The sequence below is a fragment of the Salmo salar genome, chromosome 13 (assembly GCF_965601325.2).
Source record: "Salmo salar chromosome 13, fSalSal1, whole genome shotgun sequence".
In the NCBI taxonomy this organism is placed as follows: Eukaryota; Metazoa; Chordata; class Actinopteri; order Salmoniformes; family Salmonidae; genus Salmo; species Salmo salar.
The window spans coordinates 86,556,080-86,579,912 of record NC_138303.1 but is presented as its reverse complement, the minus strand read 5'-3'; the positions used below and the strand labels follow the sequence as shown (position 1 = coordinate 86,579,912).

Here is a 23,833-nt window from a genome sequence, read left to right as displayed (position 1 = left end):
CAGCATCAGTACATCAAGGGAGATATAGTATTTTTTATAAGAAAGATATTTACATATATTTCAGGATGTTGTGTATCACTGGAACTAATCAGAATTCATATAAACAACAACTGTTTTGAAAACAGAGCATGTCCAAAAAAAGTGGTCTCTAGGCACAATTTACCCCAGATATGGAGTAAATTGAACATAGGGACAGGGTAGGGAGAGTGGGGTAAATTGAGCCATTTCTTACATTCAGCATCACTCTGTCAAGGAAAATACAGTATTCTTTCTAACAAAGATATCCACACATATTTCAGGATGTTGTGTATCCCTGGAAATAATCAGAATTCATGTAAAAGTTACTGTTTTGAAAACATAGCTTGTCCAAAAAAAGTGATCTCTTGGCCACGGGACAGGGTAAGTTAAGCCGCCTACACATTTCTGTATTGATTTAAATATTTCCCAAACACAATTCAACACAACAACAATCACTTTTGTGTATTTTAATAATTTTAAGCATCGTGACGTTTTGATACCCGTGTAAATCTCTCTAGGACATGGTGACTTTAGATATAAGCATCATGAAACCTTTAACAATGTCAATTCAATTTGAGTTGATGAAAATCTGTTTTTGGAGCCATCAGGTTTGAGGAGTTAGCAAGGTAACTTTGGTCAACTCTGAGTCCAACTTGGGTAAACAGCATCCGGTCAATCCACTGCTGGTGTTTCTTGTTGAGAGTTGCCCGCCAGGTCTCTGGAATCACCAGCTGCATTTAAGGGAAAGACAGAGTTAAACTACCAACATTAGCAAATATTAAAATTACCATTTATAAGCTTGTCATTTATTATTTAAAAAAAATATAATCTCAGCACTTTCCGAGATATGTTTTGGAGGCAGGAAGGACATCCCCCTCTTCTGCTGGTCTTCGCCCCACCGGGGCAAGGACAAAAGCCTGGGGTAGATTACCAGGTACAGGCCGAACATGAGGCAGGAGGGAGCGCTGGAGGTACCTGTACGTCCAGGGGTTCATACATATGCATGTAGAGAATACATAAGTGACAGCTACGGTATTAAGCATTCTCAGCACCATGAGAGCAAATCTACAGCCAAGCCGTGGCATCAAAGGTAAGTGACAGCTACTATATTTAGTTATGTAGCTGTAGCTATAGGACAAAGAATGCATACGCCTATTTGACAGATACAGGAAGAGAGAATCATCGCGGAAGGGTTTTCATCTTTGCAAAGTACACACTGCATTTATGGAAAGCATGCATGTAAAGTTGTCTAGCATTCAATGCATGTCAGATCTAATGGGCAAATAGTAAGATTAACACAATGCATATCTACCCTTATTGTAAAGTACTCATGCTTGCGAAATGTCAAGGGAATTGAATAGCCTACCAAACATAGCAGACCCATATGCATATGTAGATTGAAATGTAAGGCAAATATCACAATTTTCACACCATTAAACTAGCTAACATAATACATGTATTAGCTAATACATGACTGATACCGCTAGATACATGTTGAATAAACCTGTGCTATACACTGGAACCGAAAATAAACTACTGTAGCATGCTAACGATACTGTACTGTAATGTAGCCTGCATCACGTGCACACGATTTCACAACCACAAGCCATAACACTCCTGAACATCTAGTCAAATGGCTACCCAGACTATTTGCATTGAATATCCCTTTGAGCATGGTGAAGTTATTAATTACACTTTGGATGGTGTATCAATACACCAAGTCACTACAAAGGCACAAGCGTCCTTCCGAACTCATTTGCCAGAGAGGAAGGAAACCGCTCAGGGATTTCACCATGATTGCACTAAAGTAATTCGGCAAAAAATGTGGCACAGCAATTCACTCTTGGTCCTCAATACAAAGGGTTATGTTTGGGGCAAATCCAATACAACCTATCACTGAGTACCACTATTCATATTTTCAAGCATAGTGGTTGCTGCATCATGTTATAGGTATGCTTGTAATCGTTAAGGACTGGGGAGTTTTCAGGATAAAAAAATCTACTGAATGGAGCCAAGCACAGGCAACATTCTAGAGGAAAACCTGGCTCAGTCTGCTTTCCACCAAACATTGAGAGCTGAATGCACCTTTCAGCAGGACAATAACCTAAAACACGAGGTCAAATCTACACTGGAGTTGCTTACCAAGAAGTCAGGGGATGTTCCTAAATGGCCGAGGTACAGTTTTGACTTTAATCTGCTTAAAAATCTATGTCAAGACTTGAAAATGCTTGACTATTGGCACATTTTCTTACGTTACAGCCTTATTCTTAAATTGTTTTTATTTCCTCATCTATCTACACATAATACCCCATAATGCCGAAGCAGAAATAGGTTTTCCGAATTTTTAGCAAAAGTAAATGTAAAAAAATGAATTATTACATTTACATAAGTTTTCAGACCTACGAGACTCGAAACTGAACTCAGGTGTATCCTGCTTCCATTGATTCTACAACATGATTAGAGAGTCCACCTGTGGTAAATTAAATTGATTGGACATGATTTGGAAAGGCACACACCTGTCTATATAAGGTCCAACAGTTGACAGTTCATGTCAGAGCAAGCCATGAGGTCGAAGGAATTTTCCTTAGAGCTACGAGACAGGATTGTGTCGAGGCACAGATCTGGGGAAGGGTACCAAAAAATGTCTGCAGCATTGAAGGTCCCCAAGAAAACAGTGGCCTCCATTATTCTTAAATGGAAGAAGTTTGGAACCACCAAGACTCTTCCTAGAGCTGGCCATCCGGCCAAACTAAGCAATCGGGGGAGAAGGGCCTTGGTCAGGGAGGTGACCAAGAACCCAATGGTCACTCTGACAGGGCTCCAGAGTTCTTCTGTGGAGATGGGAGAACCTTCCAGAAGCACAACCATCTCTGCAGCCCTCCACCAATCAGGCCTTTATGGTAGAGTGGCCAGACGGAAGCCAGTCCTCAGTAAAAGGCAAATGACAGCTGCTTGGAATTTGCCAAAAGGACTCTCAGACCATGAGAAACAATATTCTCTGGTCTGATGAAACCAAGATTGAACTCTTTGATCTGAATGCCAAGAGTGATGTCTGGAGAAAACCTGGCACCATCCCTACGGTGAAGCATTGTGGTGGCAGCATCATGCTGTGGGGATATTTTTCAGTGGCAGTGACTGGGATACTAGTCAGGATCGAGGCAAAGATGAACGGAGCAAAGTACAGTGAGATCCTTGATGAAAACCTGCTATAGAGCGCTCAGGACCTCATATTTGGGAGAAAGGTTCACATTCCAACTGGACAACAACCCTATTCACACAGCCAAGACAACGCAGGAGTGGCTTCGGGACAAGTCTTTGAATGTCTTTGAGTGACTCAGCCAGAGCCCGGACTTGAACCCGATCAAACATCTCTGGAGAGACCTGAAAATAGCTGTGCAGCAATGCTCCCCATCCAACCTGACAGAGCTTGAGAGGATCTGCAGAGAACAATGGGAGAAACTCCCTAAATACAGGTGTGCCAAGCTTGTAGCGTCATACCCAAGAAGACTCAACGCTGTAATCACTGACAAATGTGCTTCAACAAAGTACTGAGTAAAGTGTCTGAATGCTTATGTAAATGTGATATTTCGTAAAAAAATGTATTAGCAAAAAAACTGTTCTTGCTTTGTCATTATGGGGTATTGTGTGTAGAATAAGGCTCAAACGTAACAAAATGTGGAAAAAGTGAAGAGGTCTGAATACTTTCCGAATGCACTGTACCACAAACCCCAGTGGTGCCTTTTCAAATCAAATCAAAATGTATTTGTCACATACACATGGTTAGCAGATGTTAATGTGAGTGTAGCGAAATGCTTGTGCTTCTAGTTCAGACAATGCAGTAATATCCAACGAGTAATCTAACCTAACAATTTCACAACAATTACCTTATACACACAAGTGTAAAGGAATGAATAAGAATATGTACATAAAAAAATATATGAATGAGTGATGGTATAGAACAGCATAAGCAAGATGCAGTGGATGGTATAGAGTACAGTATATACATATGAGATGAGTAATGTAGGGTATGTAAACATTATATAAAGTGGCATTGTTTAAAGTGGCTAGTGATACATTTATTACATCAATATTTCCATTATTAAAGTGGCTGGAGTTGAGTCAGTATGTTGGCAGCAGCCACTCAATGTTAGTGATGGCTGTTTAACAGTCTGATGGCCTTGAGATGGAAGCTGATTTTCAGTCTCTCGGTCCTTGCTTTGATGCACCTGTACTGACCTCGCCTTCTGGATGATAGCGGGGTGAACAGGCAGTGGCTCGGGTGGCTGTTGTCCTTGATGATCTTTTTGGCCTTCCTGTGACATCGGGTGGTGTAGGTGTCCTGGAGGGCAGGTAATTTGCCCCCGGTGATGCGTTGTGCAGACCTCACTACCCTCTGGAGAGCCTTACGGTTATGGGCGGAGCAGTTGCCGTACCAGGCGGTGATACAGCCCGACAGGATGCTCTCGATTGTGCATCTGTAAAAGTTTGTGAGTGTTTTTGGTGACAAGCCGAATTTCTTCAGCCTCCTGAGGTTGAAGAGGCGCTGCTGCGCCTTCTTCACCACGCTGTCTCTGTGGTTGGACCATTTCAGTTTGTCCGTGATGTGTACGCCGAGGAACTTAACTTTCTACCCTCTCCACTACTGTCCCGTCGATGTGGATAGGGGGGTGCTCCCTCTGCTGTTTCCTGAAGTCCACGATCAACTCCTTTGTTTTGTTGCCGTTGAGTGTGAGGTTATTTTCCTGACACCACACTCCGAGGGCCCTCACCTCCTCCCTGTAGGCCGTCTCGTCGTTGTTGGTAATCAAGCCTACCACTGTAGTGTCGTCTGCAAACTTGATGATTGAGTTGGAGGCGTGCATGGCCACGCAGTTGTGGGTGAACAGAGAGTACAGGAGAGGGCTGAGAACGCACCCTTGTGGGGCCCCAGTGTTGAGGATCAGCGGGGTAGAGATGTTGTTACCTACCCTCACCACCTGGGGGCGGCCCGTCAGGATGTCCAGGACCCAGTTGCACAGGGCGGGGTCGAGACCCAGGGTCTCGAGCTTGATGACGAGTTTGGAGGGTACTATGGTGTTAAATGCTGAGCTGTAGTCGATGAACAGCATTCTCACATAGGTATTCCTCTTGTCCAGATGGGTTAGGGCAGTGTGCAGTGTGATTGCGATTGCGTTGTCTGTTGACCTATTGGGGCAGTAAGCAAATTGGAGTGGGTCTAGGGTGTCAGGTAGGGTGGAGGTGATATGGTCCTTGACTAGTCTCTCAAATTACTTCATGATGACGGAAGTGAGTGCTACGGGGCGGTAGTCATTTAGCTCAGTTACCTTAGCTTTCTTGGGAACAGGAACAATGGTGGCCCTCTTGAAGCATGTGGGGACAGCAGACTGGGATAAGGATTGATTGAATATGTCCGTAAACACACCAGCCAGCTGGTCTGTGCATGCTCTGAGGACGCGGCTGGGGATGCCGTCTGGGCCTGCAGCCTTGCGACGTTTAAATGTTTTGCTCACGTCGGCTGCAGTGAAGGAGAGCCCGCAGGTTTTGGTAGCGGGCCGTGTCAGTGGCACTGTATTGTCCTCAAAGCGAGCAAAGAAGTTGTTTAGTCTGTCTGGGTGCAAGACATCCTGGTCCGCGACGGGGCTGGTTTTCCTTTTATAGTCCGTGATTGACTGTAGACCCTGCCACATACTTCTCATGTCTGAGCCGTTGAATTGCGACTCTACTTTGTCTCTATACTGACGCTTAGCTTGTTTGATTGCCTTGCGGAGGGAATAGCTACACTGTTTGTATTCGGTCATGTTTCTGGTCACCTTGCCCTGATTAAAAGCAGTGGTTCGCGCTTTCAGTTTTGCGCGAATGCTGCCATCAATCCACGGTTTCTGGTTTGGGAATGTTTTAATAGACGCTGTGGGTACGACATCGCCGATAAACTTGCTAATAAACCCGCTCACCAAATCAGCGTATACATCAATGTTGTTGTTCGCCGCAATGCGGAACATATCCCAGTCCACGTGATCGAAGCAATCTTGAAGCGTGGAATCCGATTGGTCGCACCAGCGTTGAACAGACCTGAGTGCGGGAGCTTCCAGTTGTAGTTTCTGTCTATAGGCTGGAAGCAACAAAATGGAGTCATGGTCAGCTTTTCCGAAAGTAGGGCGGGGGAGGGCCTTATATGTGTCGCGGAAGTTAGAATAACAATCACCTAGGGTTTTGCCAGCCCTGGTAGCGCAATCGATATGCTGATAGAATTTAGGGAGCCTTGTTTTCAGATTAGCCTTGTTAAAATCCCCAGCTACAATAAATGCAGCCTCAGGATATGTGGTTTCCAGTTTACATAGAGTCAAATGAAGTTCGTTCAGGGCCATCGATGTGTCTGCTTGGGGGGGATATATGAGGCTGTGATTATAATCGAAGAGAATTCTCTAGGTAGATAATGCGGTCGGCATTTGATTGTGAGGAATTCTAAGTCAGGTGAACAGAAGGACTTGAGTTCCTGTATAATGGTATGATCACACCACGTCTCTTTAATCATAAGGCATACACCCCCGCCCTTCTTCTTACCAGAAAGATGCTTGTTTCTGTCGGCGCGATGCATAAAGAAACCAGCTGGCTGTACCGACTCCGATAGCGTGTCTCGAGTGAGCCATGTTTCCGTGAAACATAGAACGTTACAGTCTCTGATGTCTCTCTGGAAGGCTACCCTTGGACGGATTTCGTCTACGTTGTTGTCAAGAGACTGGACATTGGCGAGTAGTATGCTCGGGAGCGGTGCGCAATGTGCCCGTCTACGGAGCCTGACCAGAAGACCGCTCCGTCTGCCCCATCTACGGCGTCATTGTATTAGGTTGCCGGCTGGGATCCGATCCATTGTCCTGGGTGGTGGGCAAAACAGAGGATCCGCTTCGGGAAGTCATATTCCTGGTCATAATGTTGGTGAGTTGACGTTGCTCTTATATCCAATAGTTCCTCCCGACTGTATGTAATAAAACCTAAGATTACCTGGGGTAACAATGTAAGAAATAACAAATAAAAAACCAAAATACTGCATAGTTTCCTATGCAGCGAGGCGGCCATCTCTTGTCAGCGCCGGAAGTATTGCTATTATAAACTGGTTACCAACTTTATTAGAGCAGGAAAAAAACAATTCCAGTAATACAGGTAGTCTGTCGGCTGTCGGCCAATCAGCATTCAGGGCTTGAACCGCCCAGTTTATAATTAAGCAATAAGGCCCGAGGGGGTGTGGTATATGGCAAATATTCCACGGCTAAGGGCTGTTCTTATGCACAACGCAACGCAGAGTGCTATGACACTGCCCTTAGCTGTGGTATATTGGCCATATATCACAAATCCCAGAGGTGCCTTATTGCTATTATAAACTGGTTGCCAACATAATTAGAGCAGTAAAAATACATGTTTTGTCATACCCATCAGCCAATCAGCATTCAGGGCTCGAACCACCCAGTTTATAATAAACCACCCAGTTTATATAATAAAACACATTACATATTTGGTTGGACGTGGTGTGGAATGGTAGAGGTGTGGCAATTGAATGGGCCAATCACAAGCAGCTATAAGGTGTACGCGAGAACAGGGCAGGGCCAGTTTGGCTCGTATCCGACAACCAGCATTTGCTGAGATCAAACACTGTTGCCTTCTCATGACGTGACAGGGTTATAAAACAAACTGCTGTTGTTCTTTTACCGCTGTATCGACGAGGAATTCACGTGTTATCACGAGGCATCAACACAAAAGGATTTCACCGTTTTTCCTGATCCAATTTTGACTATTTTATTTAAGGTAAACTTATGTTCATAGGCCTGTCAAAAGTTTACTGATGGAGAATGTAAAGTTAAATTGATGTCACTGGTTATGCTTTGATACAGTGCTATTTTCTTGTATACTGGTTGGTGTTATGAGATGTTGACTAACCTGTTGCCGTCTTGTTTTTCAGAATTTGTAGTATGTTTTTTGGATACATCGTTTTTGAACGTCTTTCTATGGAAGAAAAAGGCAATCAAATCATAGTTGAAAGTAATTTCGACCAGAGAGACGCCTTTAGAGAATCCTGATCTGCCTTCACAGTCCTGGGTCCCTTAAGTGAAGGTAGTGTTCATACTATACAGGAACTGGATAATGCTAACTTCAAGTGCAACATTGTTTAAAAAGAACCGGTTGTATAAAGCTATTTCTTTCGCCCGATCTCCAGATGTAATGGCCACTTTTTTTTTCTTTTCTTTTAAAGATAAATATGTTGAAAGGTCTTCAACTTTAATTGTATTATAATTCAACATTTTTAATATAGGCTTGCCTGATATTTTGAAGTTGTGGCATTCTTGGTTAATTTTCTGGTCGCTACATTTTATCCCTGCACGCACAGTGTTGGTTAAATGGGTTACTCATTGTCTGCTTCAGCATCGCATAAACAGGTTACAGCTCTCCCTTTAACTAGTTATTTCCTGTCAAGCACTACTGATATGGCAACAGGCGGTGTCTCCTCGCAGTTCCGCAAATTGAGTAGACCACAAAGTGTTGAAACAACTTTGCTGCCCCTCCTTCACGTGTTTTGGCCCCTTAAGGACAGTATTTTCTTAGTTTAACTGTAGGCCCCCATAGTCTAGTCACTTGAGTCAACATACAATTGTGATTTGGCAACATGTCAGTGAACAACATTATGAATATTGCCGTTGTAAAATTGTGTTGTCCCTCCCTTTTCAGAATTGGGTAGAGTTCCCTGTCTCGTCTTCACCTCGTCAGTCTTCTTAAATCTTCACATTCCATTCATCTTGATAAAATGGTTGGATTCAGACCTGCGGATGTGCCCCCAACCGCTGCTGTGAAGTTTATTGGTGCTGGAACAGCGGCCTGCATTGCTGATTTATTCACCTTTCCATTGGACACAGCCAAAGTCCGGCTACAGGTAAGCCTAAGGAGCATGTGTTCTTTGTTGAAATGAACTGTGGGGTCCTCTGTTGTAGCATCATTAAATGGAGAATCCAAGCATTGCCCCCTTTAGCTGTTGGGGACCCAGGATGGTTACAACTGGTCATCGTTTCTCTTATGAAATCATGTGAAGGAACTCATTTGACAGGTCAAATGTGGTGAGCCGTCATACTAAAAGGGATTAAGGGATGCTTGAGAGATTACTGCTGCATCAATCATATTGTCTCTAACTCATTATTACTGTCATGGGTCCACATTTGGGAACTTGGTTGGTCCACAAAATGATACCCAAATCCATTACTGACCCAAGATGACCCCTTTCATTTTTGGTTAATTGTATTCACCTTATTTTGCCAACATTAAAACTGACTATTTCTTTCAATTTTGTCCCTCCTGACTTCCTTCCCCCAACTAAGTGGCCCAGGAGTTGATGGTTAAGCCCTAGGAATTGGCAGGTCCTGGACCTAGCATTGTGGACACTTGTGGCTGGATTCTCCTCCCACATCCGCCAGTGCTCCCTCCCCAGTGTCTGTGTTAAGTCTCCATGCCCCTTTCGTTCCGCACAGATCCAGGGAGAGGGGAAAGGTGCGGCAGCTAGTCATGGCACGGCAGTGCGGTATCGGGGCGTGTTTGGTACCATCACCACCATGGTGCGTACAGAGGGTGCCAGGAGCCTCTACAGCGGGCTGGTGGCAGGGCTCCAGAGGCAGATGAGCTTCGCCTCTGTCCGCATTGGCCTTTACGACTCCGTCAAGTCATTCTACACCAAAGGCTCTGACCGTGAGTACATGTCACATACTGTATACCAACCTCAACCTTCTAAATCGATACTTATTCTCTATTGAATGTTACTCCAACTGTTCTGACTGCCCATTTCTCTCTACAGATGTAGGGATTGGCAGTCGTCTGCTGGCGGGCTGTACCACTGGAGCCATGGCAGTCGCATTAGCCCAACCCACAGATGTGGTGAAGGTGCGCTTTCAGGCACAGACTAGTTCCTCTGGGCTAAACCGGCGTTACCATGGCACCATGGAGGCCTACAAGACCATCGCCAAGGAAGAGGGAATCCGTGGCCTGTGGAGAGGTGGTTGTTTGCTTGATCACAAGGATCATTTGTGCCTTTGTCAAATGTTTTTGTCAGCAGTATTGCCAACATTTCCATCCCCACCTTGCAGGTACTGGCCCAAACATTGCCCGCAATGCTATCGTGAACTGCACTGAACTGGTTACATATGACCTCATCAAAGACCTACTTATTAGAAACACACCTCTGACTGGTGAGCCATTGCCTTGCCACATATTGTGCAGAATGACTGATTTTTAACTGTCACGCTTCCCTCTGGTATTGTGATGCCTCCCCTAAACCCATTCCATTCACCCAATAGATGACCTCCCCTGCCACTTCACATCTGCATTCGGTGCAGGATTCTGCACCACTGTGATTGCCTCTCCTGTGGATGTGGTGAAGACGAGATATATGAACTCGGCCCTCGGCCAGTACAGCGGCGCCCTCAACTGCGCTATTGCCATGGTGACCAAGGAGGGACCCCTTGCCTTCTACAAAGGGTAAGCCATGTGTTTTAGTTGCTAGGGAGTAGTCTCCTGGATTGGGTTGCAACACCTTCTCAATCAGTGCTTTAGCGGTTTATTCGCTGTTGCTGCTTGCTTTGTAACATTCATGAATGTCTTAACAACCTGGTTGTTTTTTTCCCCCTTCTCTGGTTTATTTGAATTTTTGCCTGGCTCTGAATTGTCTCAATTCTGTCCCTACAGGTTCATGCCCTCTTTTCTCCGACTGGGCTCGTGGAACGTGGTGATGTTTGTTACATATGAGCAGCTGAAACGTGCCATTATGGCTGCCCGCCAAAACTACACCACTCCTCTGTAGACCTGGCCATTGGCTGCAGTAGAGGGTGACCCTGTGCTGATGTGGTTGCTTTTGTTCAACAACAAAAAATGTGGCCCATGTAGTTTCCTTTTTTAAACCACTTTTCACTCACCTTTCACTTGAAGTGTTTCTGAGACTGAAAAGCTGTTCTTTCTGTCTTTTTAAGTACTAACTTCTGACAATAAAATTGATATTTTTAAGTGGCTTCTCTTATGCAAATAACTTCACAAGAATCTCACCTAGTTCTACTGGTAAAGAACACCATTCTCAAATAGGGGTCCAAGGAAGGAGATTTCCAATCAGGCTTTATTTAATGGCTGTTTATTCAGAAAGCAAGGGCTTGGTTGATCAGGTGTTTGTTCTCAGCCGAGAGCTTTTGAGGGAAGTGAATGTCGAACTGGATGATGAGATCTCCTCTCTGGGAGGGATCCTGGGACAGAGGCATGCCTTCTCCAGACACCACTTTGCTGTATTTTGGACTGGGTGGGGAAGTGAGAATTTTAGCATAAGTAATTTGAAACTTTGACATACATGACTAGACAAAAGTGCAAGTGTACATCCCTGTATGAATTACATCCTGTAACTAGTTTACTGAACCATGATCATGCTGTTTTAATCTTAAAACAAGCAGGGTAGTTGCGAGTCTGTAGTAGCATCCACTAATCACAAATGGAACGGGCTTGGAAGCTCAACACTGGCAATTTGACTGGTACTCAATGGCTGCCTAGTATTGTAATGCAGAATGTTCTATCAACTAATGCTGGATTGCCATGATAATGTAGACTTCATTCAAATAACTTTTTTTGTAACGTCAGTTGGGTCAACAAAGCATGCCTCATTGCATTAGCGGAAACAAGACTTCTCAGGGCAGGCCTGGTTGTAGTGTGATGTTCGTCAAATTCAATTGTTTAGCTTGCCCTTAACTTCTAACCTGCTACAAATGAGTCACCAGTCAAAACCGGCAGACCTGCCCTGAGCAGTCTTGGTTTCCACTAATGCGATACAGCACAGATCGAAGGGTACAATTCCTAATTTTACTTCCTGGCATGGGTCTAGGTTCAAAATATACAGGTTAAAACATCCCATCACTTTTTGCGACTATTCAACAAGGGGCCAGTTTCCGCATTCGGCATGACGGTGTGAATGGTAGCAGCACAAAGTGAAACTAAATCGTAGTGATTTTCAGCGAACAAATGGCATAACTGCTTTACTTATCATCTACAGCCACTTTATTGCTGGTCACGTTTTCAATGCTAATCCGGTCGAATCCAGCAACGGCGCTGGTCTCTTGAGTTTGTTTATCGAACGCTTGTGTGGAATTGTTTGTCTTCAACCTAGGCATGGGTACACTCAATGACTGCCAGTCCATACATTATGCCATCATTGACCTGAATGTGGATGCCTGTTCTATTCATTCTATTTGACACTAATGTAGTGAAAGCGTCTTACAATCATATACAAGAAGCCCCCCCATACAGTAGTAAAAGCACTACTCACTGCACAATGTCATTGATGGGGATATTGAGTATCCTGTCATCTAGTGTCTTCACTTCAACAGCGAATCCAGTCAAAGCCTGTGGGAGGAGGAATATACTAATTGTGGGTGAAAGACCTCAATGCAGATTTAATGGCTAAAGTATTTGGGAAGAAATATACATTCTACTCAACATGGGAGACATTTTGCCTACAAAATTGTAATATTAAACCACAACTGGCATTAGAATGCCCTTGCTACTATTGCTGAGAACATGCTTAAGACTTAGTAACCAAGTCGAAACATAATCGTTCCACAGTGTATCTGCAATAAATGATTCTTTAGTGACCCATTTTGACCTGGACAAAGCATCAGGTGACTCTTTGTAGGGACTTGAAGTGAGTTAAACAAAGCAGACTATTGAGTGAAACATGTTCTCTGTACTTTACCTCCAGGGTCAGACTTGGACATTCTCACCTTGTCCAGAGAGATCTGGGCTGTAAAGACCAGGTCATTGTGTTGCCTTGCAAACCGGGGATGACTCTTCTGCCGCACAATGAACACAATATCTGCAGGAATACTGTTGGGTCCCTGGGGGAAACAACCAGCTCAAAGACTTGAATGAGCACAATGTTGCTAAATGTCTTGGGGAGGGTACTCTGAAAATGTACACTGAACAAAAATATAAACAACATGCAACAACTTCAAAGATTTTACTGAGTTACAGTTCATATAAGGAAATCAGTCAATTGAAATAAATAAATTAGGTCCTAATCTATGAATTTCACATGACCGGGAACACAGATACGCATCTGTTGGTCACAGACACCTTAAAAAAAAAAAGGGTCGGGGTTCAGAAAACCAGTCAGTATCTGGTGTGACCACCACTTGCCTCAACTCCTTAGCATAGAGTTGATCAGGCTGTTGATTGTGGCCTGTGGAATGTTGTCCCACTCCTTTTCAATGGCTGTGCGAAGTTTCTGGATATTGGCAGGAACTGGAACACGCTGTTGTACACGTCCATCCAGAGCATCCCAAACATGCTCAGTGGGTGACAAGTCTGGAAGAACTGGGACATTTTCAACTTCCAGGAATTGTGTACAGATCCTTGCGACATGGGTTCCTGCAATATCATGCTGAAACATGAGGTGATGGCGGCGAATGAATGGCATGACAGTGGGCCTCAGGATCCCATCACAGTACCTTTGTGCATTCAAATTGCCATCGATAAAATACAAAATTGTGTTTGTTGTCTGTAGCTTATGCCAGCCCTTACCATAACAGGATTCCCACAAGTTGCTTGGGGTGCTTAAAATACTTGAATTTGGCACTCTTAAATTCAACTACTGAAATCCCTTGAAAATCAGACAATTTCTCAAGTTTACTTCAAAAGTACTTGAATTAAAATGAGAGGAGAACAGAAAATGATGAAAAATATTTGAGAAATGTATTGGTCTTGGAATTCATTTCCAGGCAGACTACCGAGTTTTCCTTCCTCACGTGTTTCGCGCTCTGGTTGCCAGGCGAGTTCGCTCATTCCACCCATACTGCCACTCAGCCAGGCAGGTATATAACTCACTGATTAGGCGCTACCAAACGTCACATCGATAGCTAAAATGCCTGGTCAAATGTAGATTAAATTCAGACTGGCAGGATATTGATGTTAATGAATGAGGATATTGATGTTTATGAATGGGTTTTGTCAGACCCAAGGGGTGTGGTGGAGGATAAACGCCGTTTACGCACCTTTTTATTTGTGAAATAGAGTTTATACACCTTTTTATTTAGCTAATTATCGTTACCCACTTATTGCGTTCCCAACGTTGATCAATGCTCAGAAGGTTTCTTGATCTGAGTTCTAATCACGCCTACCTCTGCGAACGAGTGGAATCGTGAGTGATTCATGTATGCTCGTTATGTTCGCCTACTCTCCCAGATTTTTTTATTTCACCTTTATTTAACCAGGTAGGCTAGTTGAGAACAAGTTCTCATTTACAACTGCGACCTGGCCAAGATAAAGCAAAGCAGTGCAACACAAACAACAACACAGAGTTACACATGGAATAAACAAACATACAGTCAATAACACAATAGAGAAAAAATCGATATACAGTGTGTGCACATGAGGTGAGGCAATAAATAGGCCATAGTGGCGAAATAATTACAATTTAGCAATTAAACACTGGAGTGATAGATGTGCAGAAGATGAATGTGCAAGTAGAGATACTAAGGTGCAAAGGAGCAAAAAAAGATAAATAACAGTATGGGGATGAGGTAGTTGGATGGGCTATTTACAGATGGGCTATGTGCAGGTGCAGTAATCTGTGAGCTGCTCTGACAGCTGGTGGTTAAAATTAGTGAGGGAGATATGGGTCTCCAGCTTCAGTGATTTTTGCAATTCTTTCCAGTCACAAGCCACAGAGAACTGGAAGGAAAGGCGGCCAAGGGAGGAATTGGCTTTGGGGGTGACCAGTGAAATATACCTGCTGGGGGGCGTGCTATGGGTGGGTGCTGCTATGGTGACCAGTGAGCTGAGATATGGCGGGGCTTTACCTAGTAAAGACTTATAGATGACCTGGAGCCAGTGGGTTTGGCGACAAATATGAAGCGAGGGTCAGCCAACGAGAGCATACAGGTTGCAGTGGTGGGCAGTATATGAGGCTTTGGTGACAAAACGGATGGCACTGTGATAGACTGCATCCAATTTGCAGAGTAGAGTGTTGGATGCTATTTTGTAAATGACTATCGCTGAAGTCAAGGATCGGCAGGATAGTCAGTTTTACGAGCGTATGTTTGGCAGTATGAGTGAAGGATGCTTTGTTGCGAAATAGGAAGCCGATTCTAGATTTAATTTTGAATTGGAGATGCTTAATGTGAGTCTGGAAGGAGAGTTTACAGTCTAACCAGACACCTAGGTATTTGTAGTTGTCCACATATTCTAAGTCAGAACCGTCCAGAGTAGTGATGCTGGACAGGCGGGCAGGTGCGGGCAGCAATCGATTGAAGAGCATGCATTTAGTTTTACTTGCATTTAAGAGCAGTTGGAGGCCACGGAAGGAGAGTTGTATGGCATTGAAGCTCGTCTGGAGGTTTGTTAACACAGTGTCCAAAGAAGGGCCAGAAGTATACAGAATGGTGTCATCTGCGTAGAGGTGGATCAGAGAATCACCAGCAGCAAAAGTGACATCATTGATGTATACAGAGAAGAGAGTCGGCCCGAGAATTTAACCCAGTGGCACACCCATAGAGACTGCCAGAGGTCCGGACAACAGACCCTCCGATTTGACACACTGGACTCTGTCTGAGAAGTAGTTGGTGAACCAGGCGATGCAGTCATTTGAGAAACCAAGGCTGTTGAGTCTGCCGATAAGAATGTGGTGATTGACAGAGTCGAAAGCCTTGGACACGTCTATGAATACGTCTGCACAGTATTGTCTCTTATTGATGGCAGTTATGATATCGTTTAGGACCTTCAGCGTAGCTGAGGTGCACCCATGACCAGCTCGGAAACCAGATTGCATAGCGGAGAAGGTACGATGGGATTCGAAATGGTCAGTGATCTGTTTCTTAACTTGGCTTTCGAAGACCTTACAAAGGCAGTGTAGGATATATATAGGTCTGTAGCAGTTTGGGTCTAGAGTGTCTCCCCCTTTGAAAAGGGGGATGACCGCGGCAGCTTTCCAAGCATTGGGGATCTCAGACGATACGAAAGAGAGGTTGAACAGGCTAGTAATAGGGTTTGCAACAATTTCGGCTGATAATTTTAGAAAGAGAGGGTCCAGATTGTCTAGCCCTGCTGATTTGTAGGGGTCCAGATTTTGCAGTTCGTTTAGAACATCAGCTATCTGGATTTGGGTGAAGGAGAAATGGGGGCGGCTTGGGCAAGTTGCTGTGGGGGGTGCAGGGCTGTTGACCAGGGTAGGGGTGGCCAGGTGGAAAGCATGGCCAGCCATAGAAAAATGCTTATTGAAATTCTCAATTATTGTGGATTTATCGGTGGTGACAGTGTTTCCTAGCCTCAGTGTAGTGGGCAGCTAGCAGGAGGTGCTCTTATTCTCCATGGACTTTACAGTGTCCCAGAACCTTTTGGAGTTTGTGCTACAGGATGCAAATTTCTGTTTGAAAAAGCTAGCCTTTGCTTTCCTAAATGCCTGTGTATATTGGTTCCTAACTTCCCTGAAAAGTTGCATATCGCGGGGACTATTTGATGCTAATGCAGTACGCCACAGGATGTTTTTGTGATGGTCAAGGGCAGCCAGGTCTGGAGTGAACCACGGGCAATATCTGTTCCTGGTTCTACATTTTTTGAATGGGGCATGCTTATTTAAGATTGTGAGGAAAGCACTTTTAAAGAATAACCAGGCATCTTCTACTGACAGAATAAGGTCAATATCCTTCCAGGATACCCGGGTCAGGTAGATTAGAAAGGCCTGCTCGCTGAAGTGTTTTAGGGAGCGTTTGACAGTGATGAGGGGTGGTTGTTTGACCGCAGACCCATTACGGACGCAAGCAATGAGGCAGTGATCGCTGAGATCCTGGTTGAAGACAGCAAAGGTGTATTTGGAGGGCAGGTTGGTTAGGATGATATCTATGAGGGTGCCTGTGTTTTTACAGATTTGGGGTTGTACCTGGTAGGTTCATTGATAATTTGTGTGAGATTGAGGGCATCAAGCTTAGATTGTAGGATGGCCGGGGTGTTAAGCATGTCCCAGTTTATGTCACCTATCAGCACGAGCTCTGAAGATAGATGGGGGGCAATCAATTCACATATGGTGTCCAGGGCACAGCTGGGGGCAGAAGGTGGTCTTCAGCAAGCGGCAACGGTGAGAGACTTGTTTCTGGAAAGGTGGATTTTTAAAAGTAGAAGCTCAAATTGTTTGGGCACAGACCTGGATAGTAAGACAGAACTCTGCAGGCCAACTCTGCAGTAGATTTGCCTTGTTAGCAGTGCATCCATTCACCACTCTGTCCAACGGGAAACTCTGCACACGACATAGGCAGAGAGGTGAAACGAACTACCTCAGCCCAGACCTACCGTGGCAAGTAGTAGAGAGAAGCCGCTGACAGTGGGAATTATTTTAACATCCCTCGACTCCTGCCGTGTGTTGGTAAAGTAGTGGTATAGCTTTAAAACACTAAAGTGCATTATGGGTAACGTAGTAGATTAACTTTTGCTTTAATTGTTGTGGTGGTGGTAATGTAGCCGAACTGTGAGCCACGCCCTTTTTGCTCCATTAGCCCACTTTCATTTTGTCATTCAGACTACCTCACATGGTGTACAAGTTTAATAAATGTCAATTCCAGACTAACTCGTCATTAGCAGCGGATAAGATCCCCAAATGTGGGAATTACCCCAGAGCAAATTGCTCTGGCCCTGGAGCTAGCAAGGAAGGCTCCCCTGAGCTGTCGCGACTACGGTCTGGAGGCGAGGAAGGAAAGGTAACACTTGGGTCTCGTCCGGGATTTATCCTGCCTGCATCAGTGAGTTATTCACATTCTACCAGAATATCAAAGAGAAATCAACGGGGGGAAAAAGGACTTTCACAAAGGAATGGCTAACGAAGTTAATCATCATTGTCCGAGTAGTGGCTGACGTTCTACCTAAAGTTGTGAAATGGCGGCTGCACACAGGAAATCTGTTATTACGAGAAAGAATCCGCCTGAGGATTCGACGTGCTACTGAAACCCATTCATGTCGCTAACTACAGTGAATGTAGACTGCTATCACAAATCTCATTAGCCAACTGGATACATTCATTTGATGTTGCAAATGCTAACAGTAACTGCAATTAATTTATTCCAAGTTCAGATGTAGCTAATATGCAGCCAGCTGCAGCTAATATGGCTGACTCGTGCCGAGTCATAGACGTCTCCTCAACAGCCAAGGAGAGAATTTAATCCATTCAAGTCTCGTAAAAAATGGAAATGTGGGTGACAGTGGAATCGAATCATAGCTAAATCACAACCAAAACTATGCCAGCTGGCATGCTAGATGCTCACCTGAAAATGCTATCTCTGGAAATGTGTTTCAACCAACTACTGAAATGCTGTATACTCCATGCACTAACCCTTTCAACTCTGCCAACCATAGACTCTATGCAGCGAGTACACCTGTAGATGCTGCTGACTCCCATTACCCACGCAGGATGCCGGCAGCTCTGCCCTCCACTCCAGCCATGCCTCCTGTGGAAAACCACCACTCACAGTCGCAGGACAGCTATGAGGTCGCCCACAGGTACGAAACCACCAAGCGAGCAGCTAACAGTGTTACTCAACTAATGCAGTCTGGTGTGCGAACTACAGAGTGGAGAGCCAGAGCAGCTACCCTACGGGAATGCATCAACCACAGCGAAGATGGTGAGAGTTGGATCACACCACCTGTAGAGTGGAGTCAGAAACCTCCAAAGTCCAGCTTCAAGCCACACAAACCAAAGACTGGTGAGTGCAAAAATACAAATTGGAACGAAATCAGATGCCACAACTGCCAAGGCATTGGACACATAAAAAGGAGCTGTCCATTGCCAAGGAAGCCAGCTAAGTCCCTGAATCGCCCAATTCCACCGAAAGCCAAAACACACCTGCTGTTCTCAGTGTCAAGGGCACAGGTCCCGAAATGTGTATCCACCTACTATTCTACGACATGGACGTATGTGCTCTTTAGGACAGTTACGACACCATTCACCCAGACGTTAAACCTCCACTCCAGCTATCGACTGTGCAGTCTCTGCAGGGCATTGGTCCTGTAAATGTCAAAGTCTTTGGAGAAGTTCACCTGTCCATTCAGGTTGGTACCAGCACAGTGAGTGTTAACACGGAGAACACCGAAGACATCCTCGGTCATCCATTCCTGGAGCAGTCACAGGCACGCCTTGATTTTGGCAGCCAGAGGATTGTACTGTTTGGTGATCAGGTGCCCTACTTCAACCCAAAGAACAGACCAAAGGTGCCTGTCATAAGAATAGCATGCACAGCCGTCTTGAATCATGGTGTGAGAACATCGTGCCGGGGAACACACACTTCCGTGAACCTGTCAGAGGATGATGTGGTGCTGAGCCTAACTAAAGGATTAATTGAGAAGCATCGCCAATAATCAAATCCCCATCAGGCTCTACAACCCAGGAACAGAGTCAGTGAAAGTAAAGAATGGTGCTATCGCCGGATTCCCACAGGCAGCAGATGTTGATCAGGCCACTGATATTTCTTCCATGTCACTACAAACTAGTCTCATCTCCCCAGCGTTTCCTGCTCACTTACAGTCAGTGTATATGGAGAGCTCTATTGCGCTAAGTGCAGACGAACGTTATCATGGTATGCAAAAAGGACCAGACATATCGTCTATGTGTGGACTACAGGGCTCTAAATGAGCGTACTGTTAAGGATGCATATCCACTTCCTCGTAACCAAGACCCTCTAGATACCCTGTCAACGGCCAAATGGTTTAGCACTTTGGACTTAGCGTCAGGTTACTGGCAGGTAGAGCTTACTCCCAGGGACCGTAGGCGGACGCTTTCTGCAGCAGGAAGTGCCTCTGAGTGGAATGTGATTCCTTTTGGGGTCTGCGACGCACCAGCGACGTTTCAGCGTCTAATAGACCGCGTCCTGGCCGGAATGCAATGGGAGACCTGCCTAGTAAATCTAGATGACATCATCATCATCATCCTGGGAAGGGATGTCACAGAGATACTCCAACGCCTGGCACAAGTGTTCGATCGGCTACGCCAAGCCAACCTGAAATTGAAACCCTCCAAGTGCGGTCTCTTCCACCGACAGGTAACCTACCTTGGACACATTGTTTTCCAAACACGGCATTGCCACAGATCCCAGAAAATTCTGAATGTCCAAGAATGGTCCCAGCCTACCTGCGTTTCAGAAGTCCGTCAGCCTGGCCTCGTACTACTGACGATTTGTCAAACATTTTGCTGCTGTAGCCAAGCCCCTTCATGAGCTTACAAAGAAGCATGCTCATTTCCGGTGGACGCCAGAGTGCCAGGAGGCGTTCAAAGTATTAAAGAAGATACTCACCACCACGGTCATCTTGGGCTATCCACTCAATGGTGCTTTGCTGGTGACACTGTCGGCAATTTATTTAGAATTCAAGGCACACTTAACCAGCATGGCTACCACAGCATTATGCAGCAATACACCATCCCATCTGGTTTGCGCTTAGTGGGACTATCATTTGTTTATCAACAGGACAATGACCCAAAACACACCCCCCGGCTGTGTAAGCACTATTTGACCAAGAAGAAGAGTGATGGAGTGCTGCATCAGATGACCTGGCATCCACAATCACCCGACCTGGAATTTGGAATGAATTGGACCTCAAAGTGAAGGAAAAACAGCCAACAAGTGCACAGCATATGTGGGAACTCCTTCAAGAATGTTGGAAAAGCATTCCAGGTGACTTCCTCATGAAGCTGGTTGAGAGAATGCAAAGAGTGTGCAAAGCTGTCATCAAGGCAAAGTGTGGCTACTTTGAAGAATCTAAAATATATTTTGATTTGTTTGGTTACTACATGATTCCATATGTGTCATTTCATAGTTTTGATGTCTTCACCATCATTTTTACCATGTAGAAAATAGTAAAAAAAAAAAAAATCTAAAACTTCAATGAGTAGGTGTGTCCAAACTTTTGACTGGTACTGTATATATTTTCTTATTAACTCTTATTTTCTTAAAATGGCATTGTTAGGCTTGTAATTAAGCATAGCACGGTAAGGTCTGTTGTATTCAAATAACATTTGATTTGAACTAAGGGCATTTTACACTGTCAGAATTCACTTTCATGTCATTATGTGTTGGGACATCATGGAGGACCTACAATCTAGTGAAATATAAAGACAATTTAAATATAAAGACAATTTAATATTATGTACACTGAACAAAAATATAAACACAACATGCAACAATTTCAAATATTTTACTGAGCTACAATTCATTTAAGGAAGTCAGTCTATTTAAGTAAATTCATTAGGCCCTAATCTATGAATTTCACATGTCTGGGCAGGGGTGCAGCCATGGGTGGGCCTGGGAGGGCATAGGCCCACCCACTTTGGAGCCAGGGCTTTATTACAGACCGAAATACTCCTCAGTTTCATCAGCTGTCTGGGTGGCTGGTCTCAGATGATCCCGCAGGTGAAGATGCCGGATGCGGAGTTCCTGGGCTGGCGTGATTACACATGGTCTGCGGTTGTGAGGCTGGTTGGACATACTGCCAAATTCTCTAAAGCGACGTTGGAGGCGGCTTATGGTAGAGAAATTAACATTCAATTATCTGGCAACAGATCTGGTGTACATTCCTGCAGTCAGCATGCCAATTGCACGCTCCCTCAAAACTTGAGACATCTGTGGCATTGTGTTGTGTGACAAAACAGCACCTTTTAGAATGGCCTTTTATTGAACCCAGCAGAAGGTGCACTTGTGTAATACTCATGCTGTTTAATCAGTCTCTTAATATGCCACACCTGTCAGGTGGATGTATTTTCTTGGCAAAGGAGAAATGCTCACTAACAGGGATGTAAACAAATTTGTGCACAACATTTTAGAGAAATAAGCTATTTGTGCGTATGGACAATTTCTGGGATCTTTATTTCAGCTCATGAAACATGTGACCAACACTTTACATGTTGCGTTTATATTTTTGTTCAGTGTAGTTTACCAAGCAAGAAATTTCTTCACAATGTAAAAAGTTAAGCTACACTAAAGCTACCCTTTAGTGTAAAAAAACATAGTTTATTTAACTAAAGTTAGTTTGAAAAAGTAGTTCACTACATCAAAACTACTTCATGAAATTATATGTATATCGGATATTTCAAAGACAACTTTGATGCAAGAACAGATCAGTTTGGGGTCATGTGTTAACAGAATGCCTATTAAAGACAAATAATGTTTCGAGTGAGAATTAGGCAGGTCTGATGCCAAAAAATAAAGGAAATGATTGCCTACTAAACACTATCTAGATTTGAATTGTGTTCAACTACCACCAAGCTATCACTACTCCCCAACACTGGTGGCTAAGTTATATCTATTGAAGAGAAACACAGACACTCCCCGCACGACTAGATATTTATGTGTACAAACAGTGTGGCAGGTTGGAGCCCTTGACGGAACTAACGTCTGTAAAACGCATAGCTAAAAAGCACAATAAGATGTAATTTAAGCACTGAGTGGGTGATGATTCTCTTACCTGATCACCCTCCTTTGGGAATGTTATCCTAGTGTCTTCATTCCATCCTGGTTTTACAATGATAGTCAATATTTTGTCCTTGATACTGGATGTGTGTCCATCTTCATTCATGACCTGGTTCAGAGGTTGAGCAAATTTACACTGAATCTGATAGTGGTTACCTGAAGTAAGCAGTACAGCATCTGAACAGAATAACAATGTTTAAAGTTAGAGCTTTTCTTTTTTTAACTACTCAATATAGGCCTATAGGTATGTTGATTGAAGGACATCTCAACACTCATCAGGCATTATGATCCCATCTTACCCTACGAGATATTTTGATCTTTTTGGTACATCCATAGAAGAGGTCTTCCAAGGCCAAGTGAAGGTCCCTTTCAATGGGGGTGTCTTGTGTTTTCACTCCTCTTCCTCGCAGGCCTCCAAACCCAATGGCCACTTCATTCCCATCTTGCATGTGGAAGTCTGAAGAGGGAAGCATTATCATGCAAGAACAGGAAGAGTTGTCATTACTATGGAGATCATTTAGATAAATCAAACAAGTAAAACTTATATTAAGAAAATACTGAATGTTCTTTTTCCTACCTGCAAATGGGTTGTCACCTCCAAAAAACTGCCTGAATATCTTGTCTGGGTTTCCATGGTAGATGTATCCTGATGTCCAAGCTCCAGTCTCCCCAGACTGAAGTGGGATACCTCCTTTCAGACCCTCTTCTCCAAACTTGTCATAGGTTGCCTTTTTTCGAGCTGAAAAATAAATATTGTGGGCCTATCATTTTATGTGACCTGACGTCTCTGAAGCTTTCCCCAAGCAGCACTGAACTGATAGTGGCAGCGGCTACACTGATGATTGTTGTAACGTTTACTTACGGTCACTCAAAACATCATAGGCCTCGGCAAGTTGATTGAATTTTTCAGAGGCACCCGGTTTGCTGTTTGTGTGAGGATGGTACTTCAAGGCAAGTCGTCGGTATCTACAGGGGCAAAAAAATATAGCTAGGCATGGTTGTTTTTATGAAAACGTATCTAGTAGGCTAGCTAATGTAATGTATGTAAACAATGTTTTAGCGTGTGTCATTTTGAGACAAAGATAAAAAGTAACTAAACTTACGATTTTTTTATGTCTGCATCTGTTGCATTTCTATTTATCTCCAATGCTGCATAATAATCCCTCCCCATAGTCGATCAAAAAAAAATGAACATGTAATATGAAAAGCGAAACAAATATAGAAAGCTAACGTTACTGTTAGCTAGGTCCTACGGTAAGAAAATAAAAACATGGGATGGACAATTGTTTGTGGTTTCTGGATTTGGTTGCCATAGATGCGCG

The 23,833-nt window shown here is 44.1% G+C and overlaps 2 protein-coding genes across 3 annotated transcripts; one reads left to right on the top strand and one right to left on the bottom strand.

Annotated features, from left to right (window-relative positions):
• Positions 1 to 470: 470 nt before the first annotated feature.
• dnajb13 (DnaJ heat shock protein family (Hsp40) member B13) lies at positions 471 to 23,833 on the bottom strand. 2 transcript variants are annotated; one of them, XM_045692299.2, is made up of 9 exons: positions 23,615 to 23,833; positions 23,374 to 23,477; positions 23,089 to 23,250; positions 22,811 to 22,968; positions 22,507 to 22,620; positions 12,798 to 12,911; positions 12,344 to 12,420; positions 856 to 993; positions 471 to 749 (listed from the first exon to the last, which is right to left on the bottom strand). In XM_045692299.2, exons 1-9 carry the CDS (start codon positions 23,680 to 23,682, stop codon positions 743 to 745), a joined length of 942 nt encoding a protein of 313 aa, XP_045548255.1. In that variant the 5' UTR covers positions 23,683 to 23,833; the 3' UTR covers positions 471 to 742. The 2 variants fall into 2 exon arrangements, with proteins under 2 accessions (XP_045548255.1, XP_013993062.1); XM_014137587.3 differs by lacking the exons at positions 471 to 749; positions 856 to 993 and adding an exon at positions 11,094 to 11,325.
• Positions 7,626 to 11,046, top strand: LOC106567822 (dicarboxylate carrier UCP2). The gene is made up of 8 exons (XM_014137588.3): positions 7,626 to 7,815; positions 7,970 to 8,121; positions 8,734 to 8,935; positions 9,525 to 9,738; positions 9,845 to 10,042; positions 10,134 to 10,235; positions 10,344 to 10,524; positions 10,732 to 11,046. The coding sequence occupies exons 3-8, from the start codon at positions 8,810 to 8,812 to the stop codon at positions 10,844 to 10,846; spliced, it is 936 nt and encodes a 311-aa protein (XP_013993063.1). The 5' UTR covers positions 7,626 to 7,815; positions 7,970 to 8,121; positions 8,734 to 8,809; the 3' UTR covers positions 10,847 to 11,046.

What these genes read in the sequence shown, in the direction of transcription:
- LOC106567822 (XM_014137588.3), top strand. Translation starts at nt 8,810, where the DNA reads ATGGTTGGATTCAGACCTGCGGATGTGCCCCCAACCGCTGCTGTGAAG. An exon ending in CTACACCAAAGGCTCTGACC is followed by an intron (nt 9,739 to 9,844) that starts GTGAGTACATGT and finishes TTCTCTCTACAG; the next exon opens with ATGTAGGGATTGGCAGTCGT. An exon ending in TAGAAACACACCTCTGACTG is followed by an intron (nt 10,236 to 10,343) that starts GTGAGCCATTGC and finishes TTCACCCAATAG; the next exon opens with ATGACCTCCCCTGCCACTTC.
- dnajb13 (XM_014137587.3), bottom strand. Translation starts at nt 23,682, where the DNA reads ATGGGGAGGGATTATTATGCAGCATTGGAGATAAATAGAAATGCAACA. An exon ending in AGGTGACAACCCATTTGCAG is followed by an intron (nt 22,969 to 23,088) that starts GTAGGAAAAAGA and finishes TTCCCTCTTCAG; the next exon opens with ACTTCCACATGCAAGATGGG. An exon ending in CCCAGATCTCTCTGGACAAG is followed by an intron (nt 12,421 to 12,797) that starts GTGAGAATGTCC and finishes CTCCTCCCACAG; the next exon opens with GCTTTGACTGGATTCGCTGT.